The sequence below is a fragment of the Schistocerca americana genome, chromosome 1, assembly GCF_021461395.2.
Source record: "Schistocerca americana isolate TAMUIC-IGC-003095 chromosome 1, iqSchAmer2.1, whole genome shotgun sequence".
Classification (NCBI taxonomy): domain Eukaryota; kingdom Metazoa; phylum Arthropoda; class Insecta; order Orthoptera; family Acrididae; genus Schistocerca; species Schistocerca americana.
In genome coordinates this window covers 1033555164-1033582846 of record NC_060119.1, presented here as the reverse complement: position 1 = coordinate 1033582846, position 27683 = coordinate 1033555164, and the positions used below count along the sequence as shown (strand labels likewise).

At 41.0% G+C, this 27683-nt stretch overlaps 1 protein-coding gene across 4 annotated transcripts in view; it reads right to left on the bottom strand.

The window, feature by feature from the left end:
• Positions 1 to 27683, bottom strand: part of LOC124616711 (RCC1-like G exchanging factor-like protein) — a 155532-nt gene that overhangs the window by 42019 nt on the left and 85830 nt on the right. For all 4 annotated transcript variants that reach the window (XM_047145071.1, XM_047145061.1, XM_047145085.1 and 1 more), the window contains 3 exons: positions 16935 to 17107; positions 13318 to 13476; positions 7194 to 7453 (listed from right to left, as the gene is read on the bottom strand). In XM_047145071.1, coding sequence (XP_047001027.1) covers positions 7194 to 7453; positions 13318 to 13476; positions 16935 to 17107 — 592 coding nt within the window. The remainder of the gene's footprint in view (positions 1 to 7193; positions 7454 to 13317; positions 13477 to 16934; positions 17108 to 27683) is intronic.

Here is a 27683-nt window from a genome sequence, read left to right as displayed (position 1 = left end):
CTGATATCAATAACCTTGTCTGCATACTTCCAACATAGTAAGATTGTCGTCACTCAGTTATGAGTTACTAGTAGTTCACTATGGTTAAGTATATTTTGTGCAAAAATGCATGTTTAATTACTTTCTCTTCCACAGGGATTTACTACAAGATTTCTATGAAAGGAGTGAGAACTAAACTTGAGTTCACGTAATATTTTCATTTCAGGTGAAGAGTAGTTGTTGGACAAAGGGAAGAATACACACTGTAGGTGGTCCTAAGTAAGAACAGCTGTAAAGGGATGTGGAACATTGAAGCAAAAATTTCAGGTGAGTGGGGTAAATAAATGGAACAACGAAGAAATTGTGAAAAGATGCTATAGATTGTCCTGAATAATAACTCATGTTTTGAGTTTGCATCTCAGCTTGGTACACAGTTTTAATCTGCCAGGAATATTTTCATATCAGCACACACTCCATTGCAGAGTGAAAGATTAATTCTGTAAATAACAGCTATTAATGGACAGTGTCACTAAGACTTGTGAACATTCAAAACAATGAGCCAGGTGACCTAACTTTAATTTTAAGTGGAACTATATATATATATATATATATATATATATATATATATATATATATATCTAAAAAGAAAGATGATGAAACTTACCAAACAAAAGCGCTGGCAGGTCGATAGACACACAAACAAACACAAACATACACACAAAATTCTAGCTTTCGCAACCAATGGTTGCCTCGTCAGGAAAGAGGGAAGGAGAAGGAAAGACAAAAGGATATGGGTTTTAAGGGAGAGGGTAAGGAGTCATTCCAATCCCGGGAGCGGAAAGACTTACCTTAGGGGGAAAAAAGGACAGGTATACACTCACACACACACACATATCCATCCACACATACACAGACACAAGCAGACATTTGTGTCTGTGTATGTGTGGATGGATGTGTGTGTGTGTGCGAGTGTATACCTGTCCTTTTTTCCCCCTAAGGTAAGTCTTTCCGCTCCCGGGATTGGAATGACTCCTTACCCTCTCCCTTAAAACCCATATCCTTTTGTCTTTCCTTCTCCTTCCCTCTTTCCTGACGAGGCAACCATTGGTTGCGAAAGCTAGAATTTTGTGTGTATGTTTGTGTTTGTTTGTGTGTCTATCGACCTGCCAGCGCTTTTGTTTGGTAAGTTTCATCATCTTTCTTTTTAGATATATTTTTCCCACGTGGAATGTTTCCCTCTATTATATATATATATATATATATATATATATATATATATATATATATATATAAACATGGATTAGTGACACACAGCGACTTTACGCAATTACAGCTGCAAGAATACCACATTAAATTCATAGTCCCTAAGAAAATACTTGTTGACATCATTGGGGAATCACAGTGATTGTTCTTAACATTTTAATAATAAAAAGCCGTCCAGATCACTGCAGTGTGTGACAGGCAGCAGTAGGTGCCACACAGCAGCTTCACGAACTGGCTCCTCATGTCCTCTGTATCCTTCAGTCTGAAGATGGTCATATAGGTGGAAACCAATTACCGGAATTAAAAAGAAGCAATAAATAAATAAACTGTTGTTATCTTGACTGCTTTTTGTTATTTAAAAATCTGGTAGTTTAAGGGTGTCCACTTGTATGATAAAACTAGCAAAAACATAAATGAACTCCATAAACCAATAATAAATTTTTATGCAAATCATTCTCATGTTAAATTAATTATTTATCTCTAGTAAATAGCATAATTTCCTCAAATGAACTCCCAGATTAAGCTGTTTCTGGAAAATGTCCTTACCTATTCCATAGAGACTAGCCATGTGTTACTATTCTCCAATCACATTTTTCAGGCCATATGCTGTTAATCAAGAACGCATTGTTACTGACTACATCCAAGATACACCACACAATCTTTATGCTAATAAGATGTATGTCATCAGCATGAGAGCAACTTAGGAAGTACACACCCACATACAAATATTTTTCAGCAGTCCATCTTGTTATGGACACTGGTGTATCATCTGAACAAAACACAGCCATGGCAAAGGTATCAAAGGTGCAAAGATGTGAGCTGATGCCAGTGTCATAGAGATTCGCCATTTGTGTAAGTTCCACCAGCACCACGGGCGGTGCTGAGGATGAAGATATCGACTTCGCCTCAGCCAACTGCTGGACGAGTACAATCCGCCAATGACTGGACGACAATGGATAGAAGCCTACTCAGAAGACAGAAGAGTAGTTCTCATCCACTTGGTTGAGGATCATCGTCCAGGGCTGACTTAGACAAGGAACGTCATTTAGTGAACTCTTAGAACTGAATAAACAGTTGTTGTAAATTCCATTTGCTATGTACTGTGAAGTTTACCGATGATTATTTGCACTTAGCCACTGAGGGCCTTTTCTTGTGTTACATTACAAGAAGTATTGCAGACTTCATTATTCAACAAGTCACAAATATAAGTAGACCTTTTTAACTCATTTGTGTGACTTTGTTACTAATTTGTTGGAGTGTTGTAGAGCCTTCATTTTCCTATCCTGTTACCTGGCCCTGAGGCTTAGCTGTGTAATAGTGGCAGGGAGAAACTGCTCAGCGGTGTACTGCACCAGATGCCATTTCACGAACTCACAAACTTGGCCTACCGTAACAATAGTGGCAACTTGGTCTCCACAGCAGTAGTGGCGAGGCCTTTACAAAACTGGTGACGAGGGTTTACAAAAAACACCACATGACTTCCAGTACTAATAAAGATAACAATAATAAAGATTATTATTATTGTTAATAACAATTATATGAAGTTCATAAAGATGATGGTGATGGTGATGATGACAATGATGATGATGATGATGATGACCATGACCATAACAATAACAACAATAATAGTTGCATATGTTGTTGCTGAACAAAATAAAATACATATGGCAGCAGTATCACATACACAAGATACAAAATAGCAGTAAATTGGCAGAGCTATTATTTGTACTCAGGTGATTCATGTGAAAAGGTTTCTAATGTGTCTATGGCATGATGGGAATTAACAGACTTCGAATGCAGAATGGTAGTTGGAGCTAGATACATGAGACATTCCATTTCAGAAATCATTGGGGAATTCAATATTCAGAGATACACAGTGTCAAGAGTATGCTGAGAACTCCAAATTTCAGGCATTACCTCTCACAATGAACAACAAAGAGGCTGACAGCCCTCACTTAACCACCAATGAATGTTTCCATTAGGACAGTGTGTAGAAATTTGGCATTAACAGGCTATAGCAGCAGATGACTGATATGAATGCCTTTGATAATACCACAACACTGCCTGCAGCCCCTATCCTAGGCTCTTGACCATATCAGTTGGACCCCAGATAACTGGAAAACAGTGGCCTAGTCAGTTGAGTCCCTACTTGTAAGAGTGATGGTAGAGTTCACATGTGCACAGACCACATAAAGCCATGGACCAAAGTTGCCATCAACCTTGTGGTGGCTCTATATTGATGTGGGCTGTGTTTACAAGGAATGGTCTGTGTCCTCTGTTCCAACTGAACTAATCATTAATTGGAAATGACAGCCATTTGTGGACTTCATGTTCCCAAATAACGATGGAATTTTTATGGGTGACAATGTGCCATGTCACCGGGCCACAATTGCTCGTGACTGGTTTGATGAACATTCCGGACACTTGAAGCGAATGGTCTGGCCATCCCAATCATCCAACATGAATCCCATCATATATTTATGGACATAATTGAGAAGTTAGTTCGTGAACAAAATTCTGCACCAGCAACACTTCCACGATTATGGACAGCTATAAAGGCAGCATGGCTCAGTATTTCTGCACAGAATTTCCAATGAGCTGATGCCTCCACACCATGTCAAGTTGCCGCACTATGCCAGGCAAAAGATCTGACATGATATTAGGAGGTATCCCATGACTTTTGTCACCTCAGTGTAAGGTTACAGTCTTTTACAAATAAGCCCTGTTCTCCAGAACATACTAAAACTTTTATCTATGTGCAAGGGGTAGTCATGACATTTTAATTATCATCTCAAAAAAATAAAGTTAGATAATTTAATTATTTGTTTGTTTGGTTGCAGATAAATGTCTGCAGACATGGTACACATGAAAGGCTCCACACCACAGTACTGAAGCATGCTACTACAGGAGCCACAACAAAATGGCTCCAAACACTAATAAGGTGGAGATGGGCAGTGCCAGTTCATTTTTATTCTTCCAGTGGAATGCTGCAATACTATGGTGCAGATATCTGTGTACCAGGACTGGAGGCGGATACCTGCAAACACACAAGCAATTGATTTTGTAAAAATCAAAAGTTTACATCCACCATCACATGTGCCAATCTTCTTTATACCTACAGCTCTCCACATTTTCTTACTTCTCCATAGTTCTTCTTTCAGCATGTTGTCTTCAATTTTTTCTTTTTTCTTTTTTTCATTATCCAGCATGTCACATATTAGCTGAAGAAGTCCACCTTTCACTGCTAATAGTTAATCAACTTGACTGTAACTTAAGTCTTTCCTGGTTTATCATGCTAATTCCACATCTTTAGAAAAGAAACTTTGTAATAATTCAGTTTTTCCTTTGCCAAACATACCATATTTTTACATACTCTCTTTCCATCCCTCCACACTTATACTTTTAAGCACAAAAAGTAAAAGCTTTTAATAACCTTTTTTTAGCTTTCTGATAGTTCTATCAAAGCTTACATTTTTAACTAGCAGTGTGCAGTTTGAAACTTTTTCAATATTTCTTTCTTTTATTGTAATACTCATTACATTTAATATGATCAAAGAATCAAAGGGAACAGTATCAACTTAAATTTGCTGAGCACTTGCAATATTATTATCAGTATTACCTATAATAGTCTTATCTAAATTCTTGTCTGGATTTACTTAATGTGATTTCTGTATATTAACATTCTTTGATGTAACATCCATTTAAATGTTTTATTCATTGGTTATGATAATTTATATAATTGCAATTACTCTATGAATGTAATTTCAAAAGTGATGTGCTGTAAAAAATATAAAAATTAAAACTTTAATTGTTAACACTGGTTCATGTGTCCGGAAAGCAAGTTTCTAATCATGAAAAACTTGAAAGTAAGCCCTCTGCAACAGAATTAGCTAGACTTGGATAGAAAAGGTGGATCTGGCAATCAAACTGCAAAGCTCCTTTGTGGTGTGAGTCAGTCGGTGGCTACCGGGCAAAGGTTGCACATCTGGTGAAATGGCAAACTGAAAGAGGTGAGAACTGCAAGATCACGTAATATAGCCTTGAATGCAGACGCAATTGGCTTTGGTTAGCTCTGTACTACGAAAATCCAGGGCTAAGAAGAGAATTTTCAGAAGATCCACACAGGAAGATCCACAGATAATTTTTCTACCTTTTTGGAATAGCACAGGAGATCAATGCTGCCATCACCTTCATCTCAAATTATCTGTCAAATATTGTATAACAGCACGGATCAGTAATGCGGATTCATTTTCAGTAATAATTTTGTATTCTGTAAACTGTGTATTGAGTCACCATATTTTATCCTTAGTGCTATGATAAATCCAAGTACCCTATTTTACTGAACTGAAAAGCCATTACCTCCCTTAACAAAAGTTAATAAACTTCATGGAATTGTAAAGTACATAATTATTTAATGAGCATAAGTTCTGAAATACTCCATGTAGTTTTCATAAGTGAACAGTTGAGGTTTCATCAAAGCACAATTACTAACAGAAGGTCTACGGTATTCAGCACAAAGATTTTTCTTATTGAAATAATTGTGTTCACAATTTCATGTGTTATGTAGTTAACAGTGTTTCCCATAATGTGTTGAGACTAAAGTGTTCAGTCTTGATCTGAGTCCACCGAGCGAGGTGGCGCAGTGGTTAGCACACTGGACTCGCATTCGGGAGGACGATGGTTCAATCCCGTCTCCGGCCATCCTGATTTAGGTTTTCCGTGATTTCCCTAAATCGTTTCAGGCGAATGCCGAGATGGTTCCTTTGAAAGGGCACGGCCGATTTCCTTCCCAATCCTTCCCTAACCCGAGCTTGGGCTCCGTCTCTACTGACCTTGTTGTCAACGGGACGTTAAACACTAACCACCACCACCTTGATCTGAGTCTAGCGATAGATTAGTTTTTCAGTCTCCAGGCCAGATATAAATGTTGTGTTACAATAACAGTAATCAAAAATCAGCAACTAGCTGTAAATACTCAAACTATACTAGATCCATGTATCACATGTTCCATTTGAGCTAAATGCCATATGGAAGTGAATATTCCATGAGAATGCAAATAATAATCAGTACAAAAGATACAGTTACTTCATAACTATTTCAATAGTGGTAATTTCTTATAATTAAACTGACAAGAGAATCTTTTGTCCAAGTCAGTAGTGCTCCACCATTAGTAATCATTTAACTATTATTATCATTATCTTGCTAATGTAATGTACAGACTGTAAGTGTTATTGACAGCCGGTTGTTGCCTAAATGTGTTAATACTCCTCCTAACTAATGCAGGTCAAATCACTGGTACATTATTTGCTAAACTGTGCTACTGTCTTGTATCTTATCAGCCAAACAGAAGTTCAGTATCAAGTCAGTCCCAATAGCTAACTTTCTTTACGAATCGTGCTAGGATTAGGTATAACTTTGCCTAATTAGGTTGGTGACTGTTTCCTTTTATTTGATTACAGTTTACTTGAGTACTAACAGAACATTGGTTTGACTCCCATTTATATTACTACTGTTTCCTTTCAATAGAAAAGTTCACAGAAATGAAACTAAGCTGATATCTTTTCATTACACATGATCATGGTCAAAGTAGTATCCTTTCATAGGAATAACATTACTGGCATATTATTAATTCAACAATAGCCAGTAGTGTTATACACTTACTGCAAGTGAATTTACAAGCTGGTACACTTTCAGAAAAAAATTAAATAATTAAAACACATTCATTATTTACAACGTACTTAAGAGTCTGCATCAATTGCTTTAACAATGATGATAGAATGCTATTCAATTAGATAAACATAAATATCTCTACTTTTTTTTTTAATTTTTCAGTGTTGATACTTAATGGAAGGAATATGTTCTGCAACAGTAAATATATTGAACTACAACATAACTGCAAACTAAGACAATTACATTTTATCTAAACTGCAACAGGTTAACACAATACTTACCCTAAGAGGAAAGAATTGGTTGTTTTCATGTCCAAGACCCAAACAACCACCCCTGTTTCGGCCCCACATGTACAAATCCCCGTAATTGGTAACAGCAGCCATATGGCTCATTCCAGCAGCAACACTAACAATTCTTGATTCTGTGCTGAATTCATTTCTACCAAAGAGTGTTGTTGGTATAAGAACTGGCTTTTTTGCATGGTCAACTGAGGGACCCACTCCAAGTATGCCATAACCCCAGACAAAAACATCACCTGCATCTGCAAATTATAAATCATCACATAATATACATATATTAATCTATTTATACAAAACAATCTTTGGAACACACATTTCATAAATAAAATACAATTAATTGTCTATCTTTTTTGAGAAGTCCATAATCATCATTGTAATTATATTAAGTATTTATAAATGTTGAAATTTAAACATTTTTGCATAGCTATGTAGAAGTGAATTTTCGTTTTTATGTTTGGTGTGGTATCTTTCACTTCATATGATCCAAGATCGGTTAGTACATTTATCTCACAATAATCAAGTTTATTACAACTGCCAGTGTTTGTTGTTCCAACTGAATGAAGGTAATGTTGACATGTGACTCACTTCATTGCTTGTGTTGACATGTGACTAACTTCATTGCTCTTATAGCATCAAGCTCAACTGTTTAATGTTCTTCACAGCCTGTCCACTCATGTATTATCAAACGTTTAGTGCTCATCATAGATTGGATTTCTGGTACAGTGCAATGGAAGTGTACTCAAAGCGGACTTGGAAGATTCCCATTTGCTTTACAGATTAGCAAATTGTAATGGCCATAGTACTCAATGTTTGTAACAGGAGAGATTTCCAGAATAACAGTACCCCAACAGGACAATATCTGAAGCAATTGAGCATCATCTCAAAGAGCACAGGACAGGGGACTTGGGAAAGCCTAAAAAGACAAGGAAACCACAATTCAAGGAGAAACTCTGTTGCATAGTTGACAACAACCCTAGTGTCAGCTTAAGACAGTTAGCAGCAACAGGTAATGTTGACCACATGGCTGTGTGATGGAATTTTGATGCTAGTATCACTGCTTACACAGTGTAGTGATTCGAGAATTTCTGTGTAAATTATAGAACCACTCAGCCTTCTACCACCTAGAACACACAATATTCTGGATATGAGTGTGGGATGGTAGAATCCTACCAACTGTGCATCACATGTTTGTATCTGCAGGTTTAAAATTAGTTGTGAGAAGAAAGTAGATGCGGCAGACAAACGGCACCAACAAGTACCTGTCAGGCAATCCATAGACATTTTAGTTAGTGTGTAAGGAAGAACAATTGAGTTTATATGCAGCTCTGTGCTTATTGTGTCATTGACTATTGTTATTAAAACAAGGACAGTTGAATAATAGCTCTTGAAAACTCTTGACGTAAGCTTGCTATAGGCAAGACTTTTTTCTGATTCATGTTACGAGAAGTTATGGTATCTAAGCCAACTTTCTTTTACTGTAACTCAATTTGTTTCTGGTGTTCGGCTGTATGAGGGACTTACAGGAACTTACATATTTATGTGGAAAGTGACAGTTTTACTGTGTATGGAGGTTAAATACATCGTTAACTGATGAAAAGTAAAGTTTGTATGTCTACTTATTTCATAAGTAAAAAGAGTCTAAAAATTTTTGTACCTAGTGTTATTCAATGGACAAGAAGTTAAGGGGGTTTCCAGCAACCAGCTAGCCAGTAAAGAAGAGTGGCTGCAAGTTCCAAGTAAGTCACCTCGTAAAGAAGTGGAAGGTGGTTTGTGGAAATTAACCGATATAGCCAAAACTCACACTCACACTTTGAGTCGTTATAACGTTAGAAGTGGAAATTTTGAACATTTTCTTCAGGAAAGTGTTTCATTCTGATACATTCTTTTCCTGCGTGTTTCCCATGATTAATATGTTAAAAAGTCATAGAAACTGAGCTCTAACATGGAAATAAAGCATTTCCAGATCCATGTCCATACAACAAAATTTCTTCCTCTAAATGTGAGGAATGTTCCCTGAAAGTTTTGCCATACCTTTTTGTTACATCCTGTATACACAGAACCATACATCCTGGCTACTGCTTCACAGCTCACTTAAACTTTAATTTAAGTTGTATATACATGCATTTTACAACTGACTAGAACTCTTCACATTCACGATGTTAACCATTTCTATAATAGTTTCATTTTGTACAATATCCCCATTCTTTAAAGCATCATTTTTAGCACATAAGGTGTATCTAGCGCATAGCACTTTCATAGGACACTTAATCGACTGAATAGTTCCACATCACTGTAATCATCAGCAATTATTTTCTCTTTGAGCAGCAGGCATGTAAAGAAATCAGAACAAGAACAACAGGAATTAATATACTATTTACTTACACTAATATTTTTTCGTTGTTGCCTTTTTTATACAAGTTCCTGTTTTCTGTCTCTACCATTTCTCTTCAATACACAATGCAAATGTGCAGAGTTTATTTTTTTGTTTCTTATTCTTAGCTTCTTATGAAAAACCCAAAGATTTCATAATTCTTAGTTTTACTTTCTTCATAATACTGCCATTTTTACTAACAACTGTTGTTGCTCCATGTACAGAACTTTTACCAAATTTTAGCTTTCTAGTTTTACACACACATTACAAATAATGTTATGCGACATCTACAAAAAGTGAAGCACCAAGAAGAAATGGTCAGATGTCAACATAACTATGTAAAAAGACACCCCCTGGTGGCTATGTATGTGGATTGACTGAAAAGTAATGCCTCCCCCTTTGTAATTCTTCAACAGTTGGCAGCATTGGTCAATGCAATTTAAGTAACGTGCAGTCACTGAACTCTTGACAGCAGAAGGTGTCACCCAAAGGAGATTCATCAGAGAATGAAAGCAGCTTATGGTGACTTTGTTGATGTGAGTACTGTGCATCACTGGGCAAGTAAGTTGAAAGATGTTGAGGTGGGAACATCTGACCTGGGTGACAAACAAAGATTTGGACGTCCTGTGACAGCTACCACCGAGCTTCACAAGCAAAATGTTGACAGATTTATTCAGGACGATCGTTGTATCGCTCAAAGAGAAACTGCAAGCACAACTGGCATTTCACAAGAAATTGAGAGTCACATTTATGCTTCGCTTGGCTATCAGAAGATCTGTGCATGATGGGTACCCCGGATGCTGACTCCTGAAATGAAAGTGCACAGACTTGAAATTTGCCAGGAACTCCTCTAACGTTACAAGAATGAAGGTGATGCCTTTATCCATTCAGATGTTACAGGAGATGAAACATGGGTACACCATTATGACCCGGAGATGAAACGTCAGTCTATGGAATATCGACACGCAGACTCGCCCCAGAAAAAGAAATCCAATACGCAGCCCTCAGCTGGAAAAATCATGGCTACAGCATTCTGGGATGCAGATGGTGTTATCCATGTTGATTTCCTTGATCGAGGAACAACAATAAATTCAGAGTGTTACATCACAACACTGTGAACTCTGAAACAATGCCTAACAATGGTCTGAGAGGGAAAATGTTTCCCTGCAGCATGACAATGCCAAATCACACACTTCACCTGCCACCACAGCGGAACTTCAGAGACTGAATTTCACCACCATATGGCATCCTCCGTACAGTCCAGATTTAGTACCATCTGACTTCCATCTGTTCCTGATAATGAAAGACGATCTGCAGGGACATCATTATGCTTCTGATGAAGACGTTGAGAGAACTGTGAGGCTGTGGTTGCATTAAAAGAGTGTCGACTTCTTCTGTGATGGCTTCAGAAAACTTAATCATTGTTGGCAGAGATGTATCCTATTGGATGGTGACTACACGGAAAAGAGAATACTGATAATTAAAGATCACATTCTAAGGACTATTTCCATATTTGATTTATTAAAATATTCCCATCCAAACCCCATTAACGAAGGTGGAGGCATTACTTTTCATTCAACCCTCGTAAATCATTATAGTTGCATCATTTCTTTGTGATGCGTAGAGTGGCCACCAGAGTGCATTATTGTTGTTCATGTTTAGTGTTGCTATCAGGCCTGCTAGGGTATACAAAAGGCGTCAACAGCATCAGGCATTGAGTGATCACTGTGAAGGAGACAAAGGTGCCATGTTCTCACATGAGATAGTGTTATCAGCACCAGACTCAATTTCAAAGGGGCCTCATTGTAAGTCTCCAGTTGGTCGCTGATTGAAGCAATATTCGGCTTTGTGGGATGTGACAGCTGCTCGATCCTGGCCTCCATGGAATGCAAGGGCAAGCATACTTGTCATAGGTTCTGATCCACCACATATGACTAATTACTAGCAAGGATAACTCCCATCTGCACAGTTCAGAGAAGCTGGTGGTGGAGGGAAGGATCGAGATGGCTTGGGTAGTGAAGCAGCCATTGAAATCAAGGGTATTACGTTCAGCTGCATGTTGTGCCACAGCCCATCCTGTCTGTCCTATCACCTCCTCCCCATTCTCATCTCCTACCCTGTTTATTTGCAGCCCTCTGCCAATGCATCCACTCGCTGTCCCTGCTCCTCTCTTTTATGATCCTTTTTTCCCCACCTTCCTGCCCCACAACCTTCCGATGATGTGCCTGTTGGCAGTCTAGTCCCTGCATACACCATCAGACAGTGTTCATCTCTCTCCCCATCTGAACACTACTATCTCTTCCCCTTCCCCTCCCTCATCCCTTCAAGACTGCTGCTCGCAACCTACGTGATGCTGCATTCCGGTCTGAGATGCTGGAGTTGGCGGTCGGGTGTGTGTGAGGTATGCTTGCTTGTGTGAATGTGGTGGTGGTGTGGTGTTGTGTGTGTGTGTGTGTGTGTGTGTGTGTGTGTGTGAGAGAGAGAGAGAGAGAGAGAGAGAGAGAGAGAGTGTCTGTCACTGATGAAGGCCTTGGCCGAAAGCTATATGTGAGTGTCTTTTAATTGTTCCTGTCTGCAACCTGACATGTCTTCTTTGGAGTAAGTAGCAATCTGTCTTTTCCTACATTGTTGATATTCTTACATGAAATTTCCATTTTTCAGTCACTAACAAGGATCACCAGACTGTGTGCCAAGCACATCATAACCCCATCACATCTGCACCTGCTATCTGAGAACAAGTAATGGGCTCCCTGCAACATTCTGTGTCATCCCATACCATTCAGTGGAGACTAGTAGCAGCTGAACTAAGGAATTACTGTCACATGCATGGGTTTCCATTTATGCCACAACAAATATGGCTGCATTGGAGTGACAAGGAAGCATGGACTGCTGATACATGGTGTCGCATTGCATTCAGCAATGTTTTGCGGTTCTGTACTACCCTGGATGACCACTGTTGTTGAGTATGTAAGCAACCTGAGAGAGACCCCACCCTTCCAATGTTTTGGAGAGACGCGGCGGCATTACTTACAGCGTCATGGTATGGGGAGCCATCAGGTATGACTTCAGGTCATGGCTGGGAGTGATTTAAAGAATGGTAATGGCACAATGGTATGTCACAGACATTCCATGTCCTTATGTGTTACTCTCATAGGACAGTATCGTAGAGCCATTTTTCAACAAGACAATGGATGTCCACACATGGCACGTGTCTCTGTGAACTGACTGTGTGATGCTGACATATTCATGTGACCAGCAAGATCCCAGACTCGGCCCTGATAGAAAATGTGTGGGGCCAGCTCATATGGCAACTCTGTCCCAGTGCCAGTACCAGGATCTAGAGTATCAAGGACTATTTACAACAGTTGTTGGCCACCTTACCTCAGGAGAGAATACAATGGTTTTATGACACCCTTCTCAATCAAATCAGAGCTTGGATACAGGCCAGCATATGTACAATGTCATATTGGTAAGTGGGCTCACAGTATCAAGTTCTTCAGCAATTTTACTAAGTTTTGTAATCACTGAAATAACATCACATAGCTCATGAAATTTCACCTTGCGTCCTTCTCCCCTTCTGGGTGCTTCACTTTTGCAGTCAAACAGTGTCTCTCTTGTGACAAAATGGGCAGATGCACAAGTAATGAATGCAATGAATAACACAGAAAATAGCTCTTTTTTATAATTAATGTTATCAGGAGAAAATGCACAATTCATTCTGATAGCTCTTCTTACCATTTACTACAAGACAGAAAGATCCTCCAGAAGCAATATCCAACACTTTGCCCACACCAGCAAGCTTGATGTGTCTCGGTGCATTCAGTTGTTGCAAGTCAGTTGGCAACAGAAGCTGTCCATATTCATTGTTTCCCCAACCAAAAACTTCACCCTTAGCTAAAAAAGCAAAAACATAAATAATAATGAAACATGTAAAGCATACATAGGTTACGTGATTACATAGCTGAGACAAAATTAAAACATATTTTAATAGAATATTACAACCAAATTCATATTTTGTACAGTATGGAATAGACTACGACTCTGATTTTGAATGATAATTTTAGGACAGTATGAGAATTAATGTTTCAGTACAGAAATACAGATTAAAACTGATTCAAAAAGTCACATAGGAAGCCTTGGAAATTAAAAGCATATGAAGTGACATACACACTACAGTCAGATAATGGTGTTTAATCTTTTAATAGGTAATACTGTTAACTAACTCATTTTCTTTATTCACTGTGATTTTTAATGTTGAATCATTAAAACAGCTTTATGTTATCCATTACATCAAAAACTGTTCATTACAAGGCAATTCACATAAATATATTTATCTAGAGCATGCCTACAAATGATGTGTACTATATATACTATATATAACTATATAAGATTGTAACAACCAGTTTTCAAACTCTGATAATATACCTCATAAAGTTTGTTATTTTTACTTTCCATGTGCCAAGATCTGGCAAACAAAGTGGAATGTGATATGTCCAGTTCCATGGAGATATCCACTACAGAGACAGGCAGTCACAATAACACTGTGATACATTTTCACTACAGTGGATAGCTGTTAATGGTTAGTTCTCTGGCACTTTCAGTGAGTCATGAGATTACAAATGCATGCATGGCACAACACCAGTAGGGAGTGCCCATTCCAGCAGACTGCAGTCTTAGGTCTGACTGAAAACCCCAAAGAAGAGACCATTAACAGCTACCCACAGTAGTGGATGCTACGCGCCACAGTGTTAACAAGTTTATTTCTTGAACACAACTTTAACAAAGTCTTCAATGCATTATGTAAGTATAGTATCTTCAAGTGTGAAATTAAACAAAGTTCTTCCCAAGTGAAAAACAAACAATAGTTTTCCAACAGCAAACAAAATTAAAGTTCTTTAATCAAAAAAATGATTAAATTCCTCAACACATGAAAATAATCAGTTGATAAGAGAGACTACAACACTCTTTAAAGGTGAGCAGTATCTTGAAGTCAGAATAAAGTTAAAAATCAATATAAAACAAGTTTCTTAAATCTTAGGTTTGAAAATAAATTAGGTCCGCACTCTACCTTAAATCACAGAAAAAACACTTTCAAAATATCTTACAGTCATTCTTCACAGGAGAAGTAGCCATGATCAAACAGCATAGAAAATTTCTACGTCCAGCAAGGACATAATCACAAAGCAAATTCTTGGCATATCTAGAAGGTGAATTAAAAACTGGAGAAATTATACCAAGTCCTAGGCAGTACTTCGCCACTGGAGGAGTGGGTGTGCTGTCATGGAAGATAGTGGCAGACTCCATAGGGAGATATTGCTGGAGTCTTCTTGCAGGTTGCCTGCTGTGATGGAACTGGCTTGCTGTGCTTGTTGGTGATCTAAATAGCTGCTTCGTGGTAGGATAAAAGTGGACCTATTTTTGACATGTGATATTGCGGATGCAGGAAATAGTGTGGTACATCAGCAACTTGTACTGCCGATGTGGATGCTGCTTGGTGGCCTGGCCAGAACACTGTCATCACTAGCTACTGGTCTAGCCATGGAGTTCCGGAACTCAGATTTCACCTGGCATCTGTTCCATAGGAGTGAATCTCGCGGTAACCCAAACTACTTAAACGTTGTGTGTGTTGCACCAGTGTCATCTCAGGCTGTATCCTAGATCATACAGACAAAAGTGTGACACCCACGAGCATCAAAACTGTTGGATGCAGTATGAAAGAAAGCCACTGTTCTGATTACCTATCATTTATGGTTCAAATGGTTCAAATGGCTCTGAGCACTATGGGACTTAACATCTGTGGTCATCAGTCCCCTAGAACTTAGAACTACTTAAACCTAACTAACCTAAGGACATCACACACATCCATGCCCGAGGCAGGATTCGAACCTGCGACCGTAGTAGTCGCGCGGTTCCGGACTGAGCGCCTGAACCGCTAGACCACCGCGGCCGGCCCTATCATTTATGGAAGCAGGTATTGCTCACCACAAACATGGGGTGGGTTGCCTGTCTGTTTCAGACATCAACGAGGGCAGAGTACAGCAACTTCTTTTAAGGAGTCTGACAAAATCAGTGTGTAAGGCACCCACAGAGTTGGAAATGCATCGCCCAACAGTGCACAAAGTATTGCTTAAGAGGGTATGTCTTTACACCTACAGCATGAAGCTGCTCTGGTCACTAAAACTGATGTATGGATCTCAGTGCTAAGAGTTGGCTGTGGATGTGCCAGCAAAGACTGATGCTAACAATGGGATTAGGAAAATATTTGTTTCTTTGATGAGTTAAGTTTTGATGTACTCAACAAACTGAGCTTCCATAACATTCATATATGGAGAGCAGAGGGCCTAATGCTACGCGTGAAATGGAAAACAATAGTCCCAGGTCAATGTGTAGTCCAGGCTCAGGCATAAGTTAATTGGATCTGTGGTCATTTCTTTTCCATCGAGTCTACAGACAACAGTGATTTTTACTTGGATATGTTACAAGAGTCAGCTGTGCCACAACTGGGACACCCAAAACTTGACATCATATTCCAGCAGGATGGGGTAACACTTCACTGGTCCCTACACTTCCATCAAATTATGGATTAAAAGTTTCCATAAGTAGACTGGATAAAATGGTATGATTTGGTGGTCATCGGGACCACCTGAACTCATTCCACTAGACTTTTTCCAACAGTCATTTTAAGGGATTGGGTGAAGTGAACTACGGTTATTGACCTACAGTACATCAAGACACACATTCACAATGTTTCACCATGGAGACCTTGGAGCATATACAGATACAAATAAGCATGCAAACATTGACGTGTTTGAATGAGGAAGCAAAACTTTATGAGCTATCTTGTCACATGCTGAAAGTTAGTTGTTATTATCTGATACAGTTTTAAAGCTGTTAAAATCTAAACTTGTAAGATTTCACTTTCAGTTGTAAAATAACTTTATTTAAACTGTGACCCATGCCTTCCAGTACCCACAGATCTATTTTCAGGTCCTTTGGCTCTTACAGCCTCTGCATATCTCTTTGAAGTGATTTATTGCTTCTGGTCTTAACAAAAAAAGTTGTTATATATAATACGTACAAAGAAAATGGAAGAAGATAGATCCTCAGCAATGTTGCACAGTTTAATTTAAATAAACATATTTTGTTACTGGAGGCACAATTTACATTTACATTCATTTCAAAAAAAGGTTCAATCAAACAAACAATAAAAGTTGAACACAAACTAAGCTGTTAGATGCATCTGTGCCTTAATGACTTGAAGTCAATAAGTTGTGTCTAATAAATTGCCACTTTTCCTATCACTTATTGTTTTGTTGTGACTGGAATAAATAAAGTGACTATAAAATACCTACCATTAAGTGCCAACACACAATCAGCTGCACACGAAACTTTTATGATATTCTCTCCTTCAACATCACCTTTCAACTTTGTAGGTGTATAAACTGTGTCATAAGTGCCTAATCCAGTTTGGCCATCAGCTCCCCAACCACATGCATATAGATCTCCATTTTTAGTGACAAAGATACTAGAACAAGAAATGTTTCAGATGTTTTAACCGCTATTTGATTTAACAAAAAACGTACATACACCAAATAAGAGTAAATCATGACGTAACAGAGCATTTTACAATAGAGGGTGCCATGTGGCCATACAATATTACTTGATACAAAACATCTGGTGCAAACATATTATAAATGCAGATGCTATACACTTACTTACAGTCATTCTTGCACAATATAATAATAATAATAATAATAATAATAATAATAATAATACTTACACGATCACAATGCCACAAATATAGAATACATCACATACATTCAGCAACAGAAAGATTCACATTAAGCAGAAAGGAAGGAGGAAGGGGATTTATCGATATAAAAAACCTACATTATGGACAGGTAGACAATTTAAGAAAATTCTTTCTAGAACGAGCAGAAACTAGCAAAATACACAAAGCAATCACTCATATAAATACATCGGCTACACCACTGCAATTTCATAACCACTTCTACAACCCTCTAGATCACATAACATCAACAGATATGAAGAAAGTAAATTGGAAAAAGAAAACACTACATGGCAAGCACCCGTATCATCTAACACAGCCACACATCGATCAAGACGCATCTAACACATGGCTAAGAAAAGGCAATATATACAGTGAGACGGAAGGATTCATGATTGCAATACAGGATCAAACAATAAACACCAGATATTACAGCAAGCATATTATTAAAGATCCCAATACCACAACAGATAAATGCAGACTTTGCAAACAACAAATAGAAACAGTAGATCACATCACAAGCGGATGTACAATACTAGCAAATACAGAATACCCCAGAAGACATGACAATGTAGCAAAAATAATACATCAACAGCTTGCCTTACAACATAAACTTATAAAACAACACATTCCCACATACAAGTATGCACCACAAAATGTACTGGAGAATGATGAATACAAATTATACTGGAACAGAACCATTATAACAGATAAAACAACACCACATAACAAACCTGACATCCTACTCACCAATAAAAATAAGAAATTAACACAACTAATCGAAATATCCATACCCAATACAACAAATATACAAAAGAAAACGGGAGAAAAAATTGAAAAATACATCCAACAGGCTGAGGAAGTCAAGGACATGTGGCACCAGGATAAAGTTGACATTATACCAATTATACTATCAACTACAGGAGTCATACTACACAATATCCACCAGTACATCAATGCAATACAGCTACATCCAAACTTATACATACAACTACAGAAATCCGTAATTATTGATACATGTTCAATTACCCGAAAGTTCCTAAATGCAATATAACATATACCGTACAGTTAAAAGGAAGTCACGCTTGATCAAGGTCCGCGTCACTTTCCATTTTTGACCAGACGTAACGTCTGAGAAAAGAAAGAGTAATAATAATAATAATAATAATAATAATATCACAATCATGCCAAGGGAATTGTGCACAGCTAAAATCTGCTTCTCCACAGTGTTCTGTTTCTTGCTCTCCTCTACCAGTCAGCCTGTATGCTGATCTTCAGTTGCTTAAATAGTCGATCCCTCCGTTGTTTTCTTGGCTTTCCTCAAGGTCTTTGCCTGTTAGATATAAAATTGACAATGTAGAAAAAGGGAAAGGGCTGCTTACCATAAAAAGACATGTTAAGTTGCAGACTGACACAATTAAAAGTAACTTACATAAAGCTTTCAGCCACAGCCTTCATCAGCAAAAAAGAAACACACACTATTCACACACACAAGCAAGCACAACTTATCCACACATGACCACCAACTGCAGAATCTCACGCCGGAATGCAGCTATCGCACAGAATGCAAGCAGCAATATTAGATTGCTGATGAAGGCAGTGGCCAAAAGCTTTCTGTAAGTGTCTTTTAATTTTACCTGTCTGCAACTTAACGTGTCTCCTTTGCAGTAAGTAGCAAACTGTCTTTCCCTGCATTGTTGATATTCCTACCTGGAGTTTCCAATGTTTGAGAAATAAAACTGCGCTGTTTTATAGATGGACAAGACCTGTCCAAACTTGACATTATAATCTCATCATGCATATAATATTTGGGTTGTTGTAAATTTCATTCAACTCATTACAGAATAGGATCCAGGATTTCCCACAAGCAATTTAGATGACTGTTGGCAGTACACAATATTCGTGTCTTCAGAGTATTTTGGATGTGACTCCTCTTGCAACTACAGTTTCTGCCCCTTTGCGACAACCATTTCTGTCTAACTGTAAACTGTTTTATAGTTATTCTCATGCTGGACCAATTATTGTAAATCATATCTCCTTCCTTTTTTTTCTCCTCCCCCCCCCCCCCCCCCCCAACAGTTCTGGACAGCAGTATGAAGGTTTTTTCAACTGCAGCCCAACACAGCTTCCAGCTCTTTGTAGACAGCAGTCACATATCTTACATCTGTACGTAACAAACACAGTTCCTAGGTATGTTAGCTAAATCATACTGGAAGAGACAAATTGCTACTTACCATAAAAAAGACATGTCAAGTTGCAGACAGGTGCAATTAAAAGACACTTACATATAGCTTTCAGCCACAGCCTTTATCAGTAAGAGAGATATTCCATTCACACACAAACAAGCACACCTCAGGTGCACACAATCGCCAACTCCAGCATCTCTGGCCAGAATGCAACATCACGTGGGATGCAAGTAGCAATTTGGAGGGGGCGGGGAAGGGGAAAGGATGGTGTAGACAAATGCTGTCTGGTGGACTGGTGGAGGGTGTAGTGACAAGAATGTCAACAGGCATAGCATTGACAGGTTGTGGGACAGGGAGGTGGGGAAAAAAAAGCAAAAAAGGAGAGGAGTGGGGAAAGATGAGCAGATGCATTGGCAGAGTGCTGTAAATAAACAGGGTGGGAGACGAGACTGTGGAAAGAGGGGGTGGAAACTGTTGGGTGGAGGGTGTGGGGATAGTACGTTACTGTAGGTTGAGGCTGGGATAATTATGGGAGCAGAGAATGTGTTTTAAGGATAACTCTCATCTGCACAGTTCATAAAAGTTGGTGGTTGAGGGAAGGTTCAGATGGCTTGGATAGTGAAGCAGCCACTGAAATCAAATGTTTTGTGTTGAGATGCATGTTGTGCCACAGGATGGTCTAATTTGCTCTAGGCCAAAGTAAAGCTAGTAAATGACATGGCTGCTCTCACAGGTGGCCTGAGCCCTGATGAGATAGAATAAACCTGTTAAACCTGTGACAGGACTGGAATAGGAAGTGCTCGATAGGTGATTGGGCAGATTTTGCACTTGGGTCATCCACATGGATAAGAAGCTTGTGACAAGGGGTTGGGATTGGGAGGGAGTGGCACAGGAATGCACTAGGATGTTATGAAGGTTGAGTGGGGGATGGAATACTACTTCAGGAGGGGTGGGAAGTATCTCAGGTAGGATGTCCCTCATTCCAGGGCATGATGATAGGTAATCAAAGCCCTGGTGAAGGACGTGGTTCAGTTATTCTAGTTCAGGGTGGTACTGGGTGATGAAGAGGACACTTCGTTGTGGCTGGTTCTTGGGGGTGGTGGGAGGATTGGGAATACGAGGGGAAAGGCACAGGAGATCTGTTTGCAGATTAAGTCTGGTAAATAGAGCCTTTCTGTGAAGGCCTTGGTGAGACCCTCAGCAGACTGAGATACACCGTCTGTGGGTGGCCATACAGTATGGGAAGGATTTTCTTGTGTGAAGGGAATGACAGCTATCAAAATGCAGATACTGTTGGTGGTTGGTGGGTTTAATGTGGACAGAAGTGTGCATGGAGCCATCAGAGAGGAGGAGGTCAACATCTAGGAAGGTGGCACGCTGGGTTGCAGAGGAACACATGGAGTGGATGGGAGAGGAGGTGATGAGTTTGTGAAGGAACAAAGATAAGGGTTTTGGCCCCGAGTCTAGATCATGAAGATACCATCAATGAAACTGAACCAGAGTAGGAATTTGGTGTTTTGGGAGGCTAGGAAGGTCTCCTCTAGATGGTCCATAAAAAGGCTGGCATAGGAGGGTGCCATGTGGGTGTCCATGGCTGTGCCACAGATTTGTTTATGTACCTTCCCTTCAAATGAGAAGTAGTTGTGGGTGAGGATTATGGTGTATGAGGAATGATGTAGTGGGTTTGGAGTATGAAGGTCATTGGGAAAGGTAGTGTTCAATAGCAGTAAGACCATGGGCATGTGGAATCTTGGTGTATAAGGAAGTGGTGGCAACAGTGATGAGTAGGGATCCAGGAGATAAAGGGGTGGGGATGGTGGAGAGTCGGTGAAGGAAGTGGGTGGTGTCTTTGATGTGGGAGGCTACATTACGGTCAACTGGCTGGAGATGTTGGTCAATGAGGGCCAAAACTCTTTCAGTGGCCTACAATATGGTATGACTCTGAAACAGCTGTCCACCGGGATGAATAACCATCGCCAAACTCTGGCCAAGAGCAAAGTAGACCATACTGTGGCACAACATGCAGCTGAACACAACAACGGCTGCTTCACTACCCGAACTATCTGGATTCTTCCCTCCACCACCAACTTATAGGAACTGCAAAGTTGGGAGTTACCTTTAAAACACATTCTCTGCTCCCGTAATTATTCCGGCCTTTACCTACGGTAATGTACTGTCCCCAAACCCTCCACCCAACAGTTTCCATCTCCTCTATCCCCATTCTCATCTCCCACCCTGTTTATTTGCAGCCCTCTGCCAATGAATCCGACTGTCTTCCCCTGCTTCTCTCCTTTTTTCCCCACTTCCCTGCACAACCTCCTGACATTGTGCCTGTTGATGTTCTAGTCCCTGCGCCCTCCATTCCAGCCCGAGATGGCGGTGTTGCTGTTCTTGTATGTGTGAGGTGTGCTTCCTGTGTGTGAATGGTTTGTGTCTCTCTTTTACTGGTGAAGGCTGGGGACAAAAGCTATACGTAAGTGTCTTTTAATTGTACATGTCTGCAAGTTGACGTGTCTTCTTCATGGTAAGTAGCAATCTGTATTTTTCTACATTGTTGGTATTCCTACTTGGAGTTTCTATTGTTTAAGTACCAATGTGAAAGAATAAAGACAATCTAAGGCTGTCTGGCCAAATAGTATAAAGAATCTAAAGATGTGAGATAATTATTATGGCGAAAGCTGACAGATTACCAGGATAATGTGACACTAGCACACAATTAGGCAAAGGAATTTATTAATCACTACTCAATGCAAACAGATAAACAGTTATGGTTAACCACTACTAAGAAGCACACAGTAAGGCAACTAAACATAATGCTCTATAAAAACTAAGTACAGCTACTGTTACCTGCCATGCACCGGTCTACATTACATATCTAAATTACATATCTTTCATGACAACTCTAACGAAGTATCTAACAAGTAAATGATCAGGCGAAGAGTTCTCGGGCTTCCAGCCGGGTGGCGGTTCTTCAAACTGCGACGTTTCAACGAGTGACATACTCATCATCTTCTGGCGAAGTGCCGAGACTTTGCGGATGCCGGTCCCTTTATACCTGCGGTGTGCCCCCCATCACCTGGCCGCGGGAGGCTGGGTCCAGAGGAGCCGGCGGGCGAGGTGGAGGGGGAAGCGGGTGCGCCGTTCGTGTCTCCGTCAGAGCATTCTGATCGCGTCTCGTGGGCTGGACGGTTCTTGTTACGTTCCTGGCGTATTGCGGCTAATGCTGGATTCCAGGCCGCGCTCAGTTGATAGCCTTCGTCCCTGTTCACAAGGTTCTCGTGGACCCGTATTTCTATTGATTCTTTAATGACGCTATCCCAATAGCTCCCGGCTTGGCATAGCACCCTGGTGTTTTCGAAGTCAAAGGTGTGGTTTTCTTTGATGCTATGTTCAGCTATAGCAGATTTCTCTATCTGTCCAAGTCGAACATGCCTGATGTGTTCCTCGCACCTTTTAGAGATGCAGCGCTGCGTTTGACCAATGTACTGCACACCACATTCGCAGGCAATGTTGTATATACCAGGTGTGTTTAGTTTGAGTGGGTCTTTAGCTGAGCCCAGCAGCTCTTTCGTCTTCGACGGTGGTCGGAAGACGGTATTTATGTTAGATTTTCTTAATAGCCTTCCGATTTTGGCTGATGTGGGCCCCAAATATGGAAGAAAGGCGAGTCTCTTGTTAACTTCCTCTTCCTCTTCCTGAACTTTGTCAGCCTGTCTCCTCTTGAAGGTCCTGCCAATCTGTGTTTCACTGTACCCGTTTTTCCGAAATACCTCTCTTAGGTGGTGTAATTCGTCTGAGAGGCTTTCTTTGTCACAAATGACTTGCGCCCTATGCACCAAGGTGGTCAGTACTGACTGGCGTTGCGCCGGATGGTGGCAGCTGGTTGCATGGAGGTACAGGTCTGTGTGCATCTTTTTTCTATATACTGAATGGCCCAGCGTGCCATCCGCTTTCTTCCTGATCCGTATGTCCAGGAATGGAATACAGCCATTCTCTTCTACTTCCATCGTGAAGGTGATATTCTCATGTATGCCGTTTAGGTGGTCCATAAACTTCGCCAGTGCCTGCCTGCCATGCTGCCAAATCACGAATGTGTCGTCCACATAGCGGAAGAAGTGCCTGGGTTTATGGTGAGCAGTTTGTAGTGCCACCTCCTCAAAGTGTTCCATACAAAGATTCGCGATCCCTGGAGCAAGGGGAGATCCCATGGCCACTCCATCCACTTGTTCATAATGCTCTCCATTGCACTTGAAGAAGGTGGTCGTAAGTGCATATTCAAAGAGCTTCACTGTTTCAGGCTCGAAGTGCCGATTAAGGAGCGCCAAGGCGTCTTGTAGCGGTACTTTTGTGAACAAGGAGGTGACGTCGAAGCTCACGAGTAGGTCATCACTCTGTATTTGGATGTCCTTCAGTATTCTAACGAAATCCGCGGAGTTTTTCACGTGATGACTGCAGTGTCCCACCAGTGGTTTCAATAGTGTCGCCAAGTATTTGGCCAGTCCATAACTGTGCGAGTTGATAGTGTCCAGAATCGGCTGTAGAGGCACCCCATCTTTGTGAATCTTGGGCAATCCATACAGGCGCGGTGTCGTTGGCGCTCTGGGATACAGCCATTTCTGCACTGCCTCTGGTAGATCTGAGTCCTTCAGTAGCGCCACGGTTTTCCTGGTCATCATCGATGTAGGGTCCTTGTTGAGTTTCCTGTAGGCTGGGTCTTGCGGCAGAGAGCAGATTTTCTGTTGGTAATCGACTGTGCGAATCAGCACCGTCGCATTTCCCTTGTCTGCTGGGAGGACCATGATGTCAGCGTCATCCCTCAGTGCGCGGATAGCCTCTCGCTTCGGCGCAGTAATGTAAGCTTTAGGGAGTCGTGACTTGTCGATGATCCTGCAGGTCTCCCTTCGGAGCTGCTCAGCTTCCTCCTTGGGTAGGCCCCGGATTGCTTCCTCTACGCTGCTGATGTTGTCCCATTTCAGCATTAGCCGCAATACGCCAGGAACGCAACAAGAACCGTCCAGCTCACGAGACGCGATCAGAATGCTCTGACGGAGACACGAACGGCGCATCCGCTTCCCCCTCCACCTCGCCCGTCGGCTCCTCTGGACCCAGCCTCCTGCGGCCAGGTGGTGGGGGGCACACCGCAGGTATAAAGGGACCGGCATCCGCAAAGTCTCGGCACTTCGCCAGAAGATGATGAGTATGTCACTCGTCGAAACGTCACAGTTTGAAGACACCGCAACCCGGCTGGAAGCCCGAGAACTCTTCGCCAGCTGTATACGCCGGGAAAGCATACATTCACAAGTAAATGATCAGTTAATACAGTTTAAAATATAGATGAAAGAAAGAGTGCATTAGGTTTTACAAAACAGTCCTAATTCAGTTAGGGATGCAACCTTTAAGCTTGAAATGCCATTCAAATATTTACACTGCAATATTCTGCAGTAGATGTAGCCTCAGCTGTTGTTCACTTATACTATGTGATCAAAAGTATCTGGACATCCCCTAAAACATACGTTTTTCATATTAGGTGCACTGTGCTGCCACCTACTGCCAGGTACTCCATATCAGTGACCGCAGTAGTCATTAGACATCATAAGAGAGCAGAATGGGGCATTCCACAGAATTCACGGACTTCGAATGTGGTCAGGTGATTGGGTGTCGCTTGCGTCATAAGTGAGATTTCGACACTCCTGAACATCCCCATGTCCACTGTTTCCAATGTCATAGTGAAGTGGAAACATGAAGGGACACATACCGAACAAAAGCGTACAGGCTGACCTCGCCTGTTGACTGACAGAGACCGCCGACAGTTGAAGATGGTTGTAATATATAAAAGGCAGACATCTATCCAGACCATCACAAGGGAATTCCAAACTGCATCAGGATCCACTGCAAGTACTATGACAGTTAGGGGGACGTGAGAAAACATGGAATTCATGGTCGAGTGGCTGCTCATAAGCCACACATCATGTCCGTATGTGCCAAACGATGCCTCGCTTAGTGCAAGGAGCATAAACATTGGATGATTGAACAGCGAAAAAACATTGTGTGGAGTGACAAATCACGGTACATGTTGTGGAAATCCAATGGTAGGGTGTGGGTATGACGAATGCACGGTGAACGTCATCTGCCAGTGTGTCCTGTGCCAACAGTAAAATTCAGAGGCGGTGGTGTTATGGTGTGGTCGTGTTTTTAATAGAGGGGGCTTGCATACCTTGTTGCTTTGCCTGACACTATCACAGCACAGGCCTACATTGATGATTTAAGCACCTTCTTGCTTCCCACTATTGAAGAGCAATTCAAGGATGGCGACTGCATCTTTCAACATGATAGAGCACCTGTTCATAATGCACGGCCTGTGGCGAAGTGGTTACCAACACAACTAAACTCCTCCCAAACAGGCCATGAAGGCTCAATGGACTGACCAGCCGCCGTGTCATCCTCAGCCCATAGGCATCACTGGATGCGGATATAAAGGGGCGTGTGGTCAGCACACCGCTCTCCAAGACGTATGCAATTTTCCGAGTCCAGAGCCGCTACTTCTCCATCAAGTAGCTCCTCAGTGTGCCTCACAAGGGCTGAGTGCACCCCATTGCCAACAGCGCCCGGCAGACCGGATGGTCACCCATCCAAGTGCTAGCCCAGCCTGGCAGCTCTTAACTTCGGTGATCTGACGGGAACCGGTGTTACCACTGCGGAAAGGCCGTTGGTGGTTACTAACAATAACATCCCTGTAATGGACTGCCCTGCACAGAGTCCTGACCTGAATCCTACAGAACACCTTTGGGATGTATTGGAACAGACTTCATGCCAGGCCTCACTGACTGACATTGATACCTCTCCTCAGTGCAGCACTCCATGAAGAATGGGCTTCCATTCCCCAAGTAACCTTCCAGCACCTGATTGAACGTATGCCTGCGAGAGTGGAAGCTATCATCAATTCTAAGGGTGGGCCAAGACCATATTGAATTCCAGTATTACCAATGGAGGGCGCCACGAACTTTTAAGTCATTTTTAGCCAGGTGTCTGGATACTTTTGCTCACATAGTGTAAATATGTTTCAAGTGCCCAGTGTAGTCTATGTGAGGCCTTTTTGAAATCCGTACTGCTAAATCACCCAATGTCTTCAGCTTTTCTTTACTTCCATATCAGAAAAATAAATTTACATAATTGCCTCCCCACAGAGCAAACTAATGCGTATATAATAGGAAAATGAAACAGCTTGGGATCAGGATTATCTTTAGGTGTCCCGTATTCATAAACAGGTACTATCTTACAAATAACTTCCGGGAATTCAGCCAGGTAACACTTTCAGCGACCGCCGATATTTCGGCGGGAGAACACCCCGCCATTTTCAAGGCAAACTGCAACGGACAGGCGGCGTACATGCAAATTTAATACCTCGGTTCTCGGACCCAAGCAGGAAAGATAACACACACACACTGAACACTAGTGCCACCAAAGATGGCCAAAGTCAGAGCTATCGATAGTGAGACTATGAATTCGCAGGTGAGGTAGCATTGAGTCTGTCCCTCTGTTTCTTGACAAGGGAGAGAGCCGGATTCCAAACAGAGTTTAAACAGAAACCTCCATCCCTGTTAACAAGGTTGCTCGCTAATTTAATCTCAACTGCCTCCCGAATCACACTGTCCCAATAGCTGGACGTGCATGCCAATATCTCGGTGTTATTATATAACATGGGGTGACCAGTATCCAAGCAATGTTCGGCAATAGCAGATCAATTTGGCTGCTGTAATCATGTGTGCCGTTTATGCTCAGTACATCTGTCCTCCACGGTCCTGATAGTTTGACCAATATATGCCATGCCGCAGCTACAAGGGACACGATATACACCCGCCTTACGCAGTCCAAGATCATCCTTGACGGAACTCAAAAGTGCTCTAATTTTAGATGGAGGTCGGAAAACACATTTCACATCGTATTTCCGTAAAATACGACCGATCTTATTGGACGTGTTTCCTACGTAAGGCAAGAAGGCAGTAGACTTAGGTGTTGACTCAGAATTATCATCAATCACCTGATGTACAGTTGGTCGATAGCGCAACGCACGTTCAATCTGTCTATCACTGTAACCATTTTGACGAAATGTAACTTTAAGATGGGAC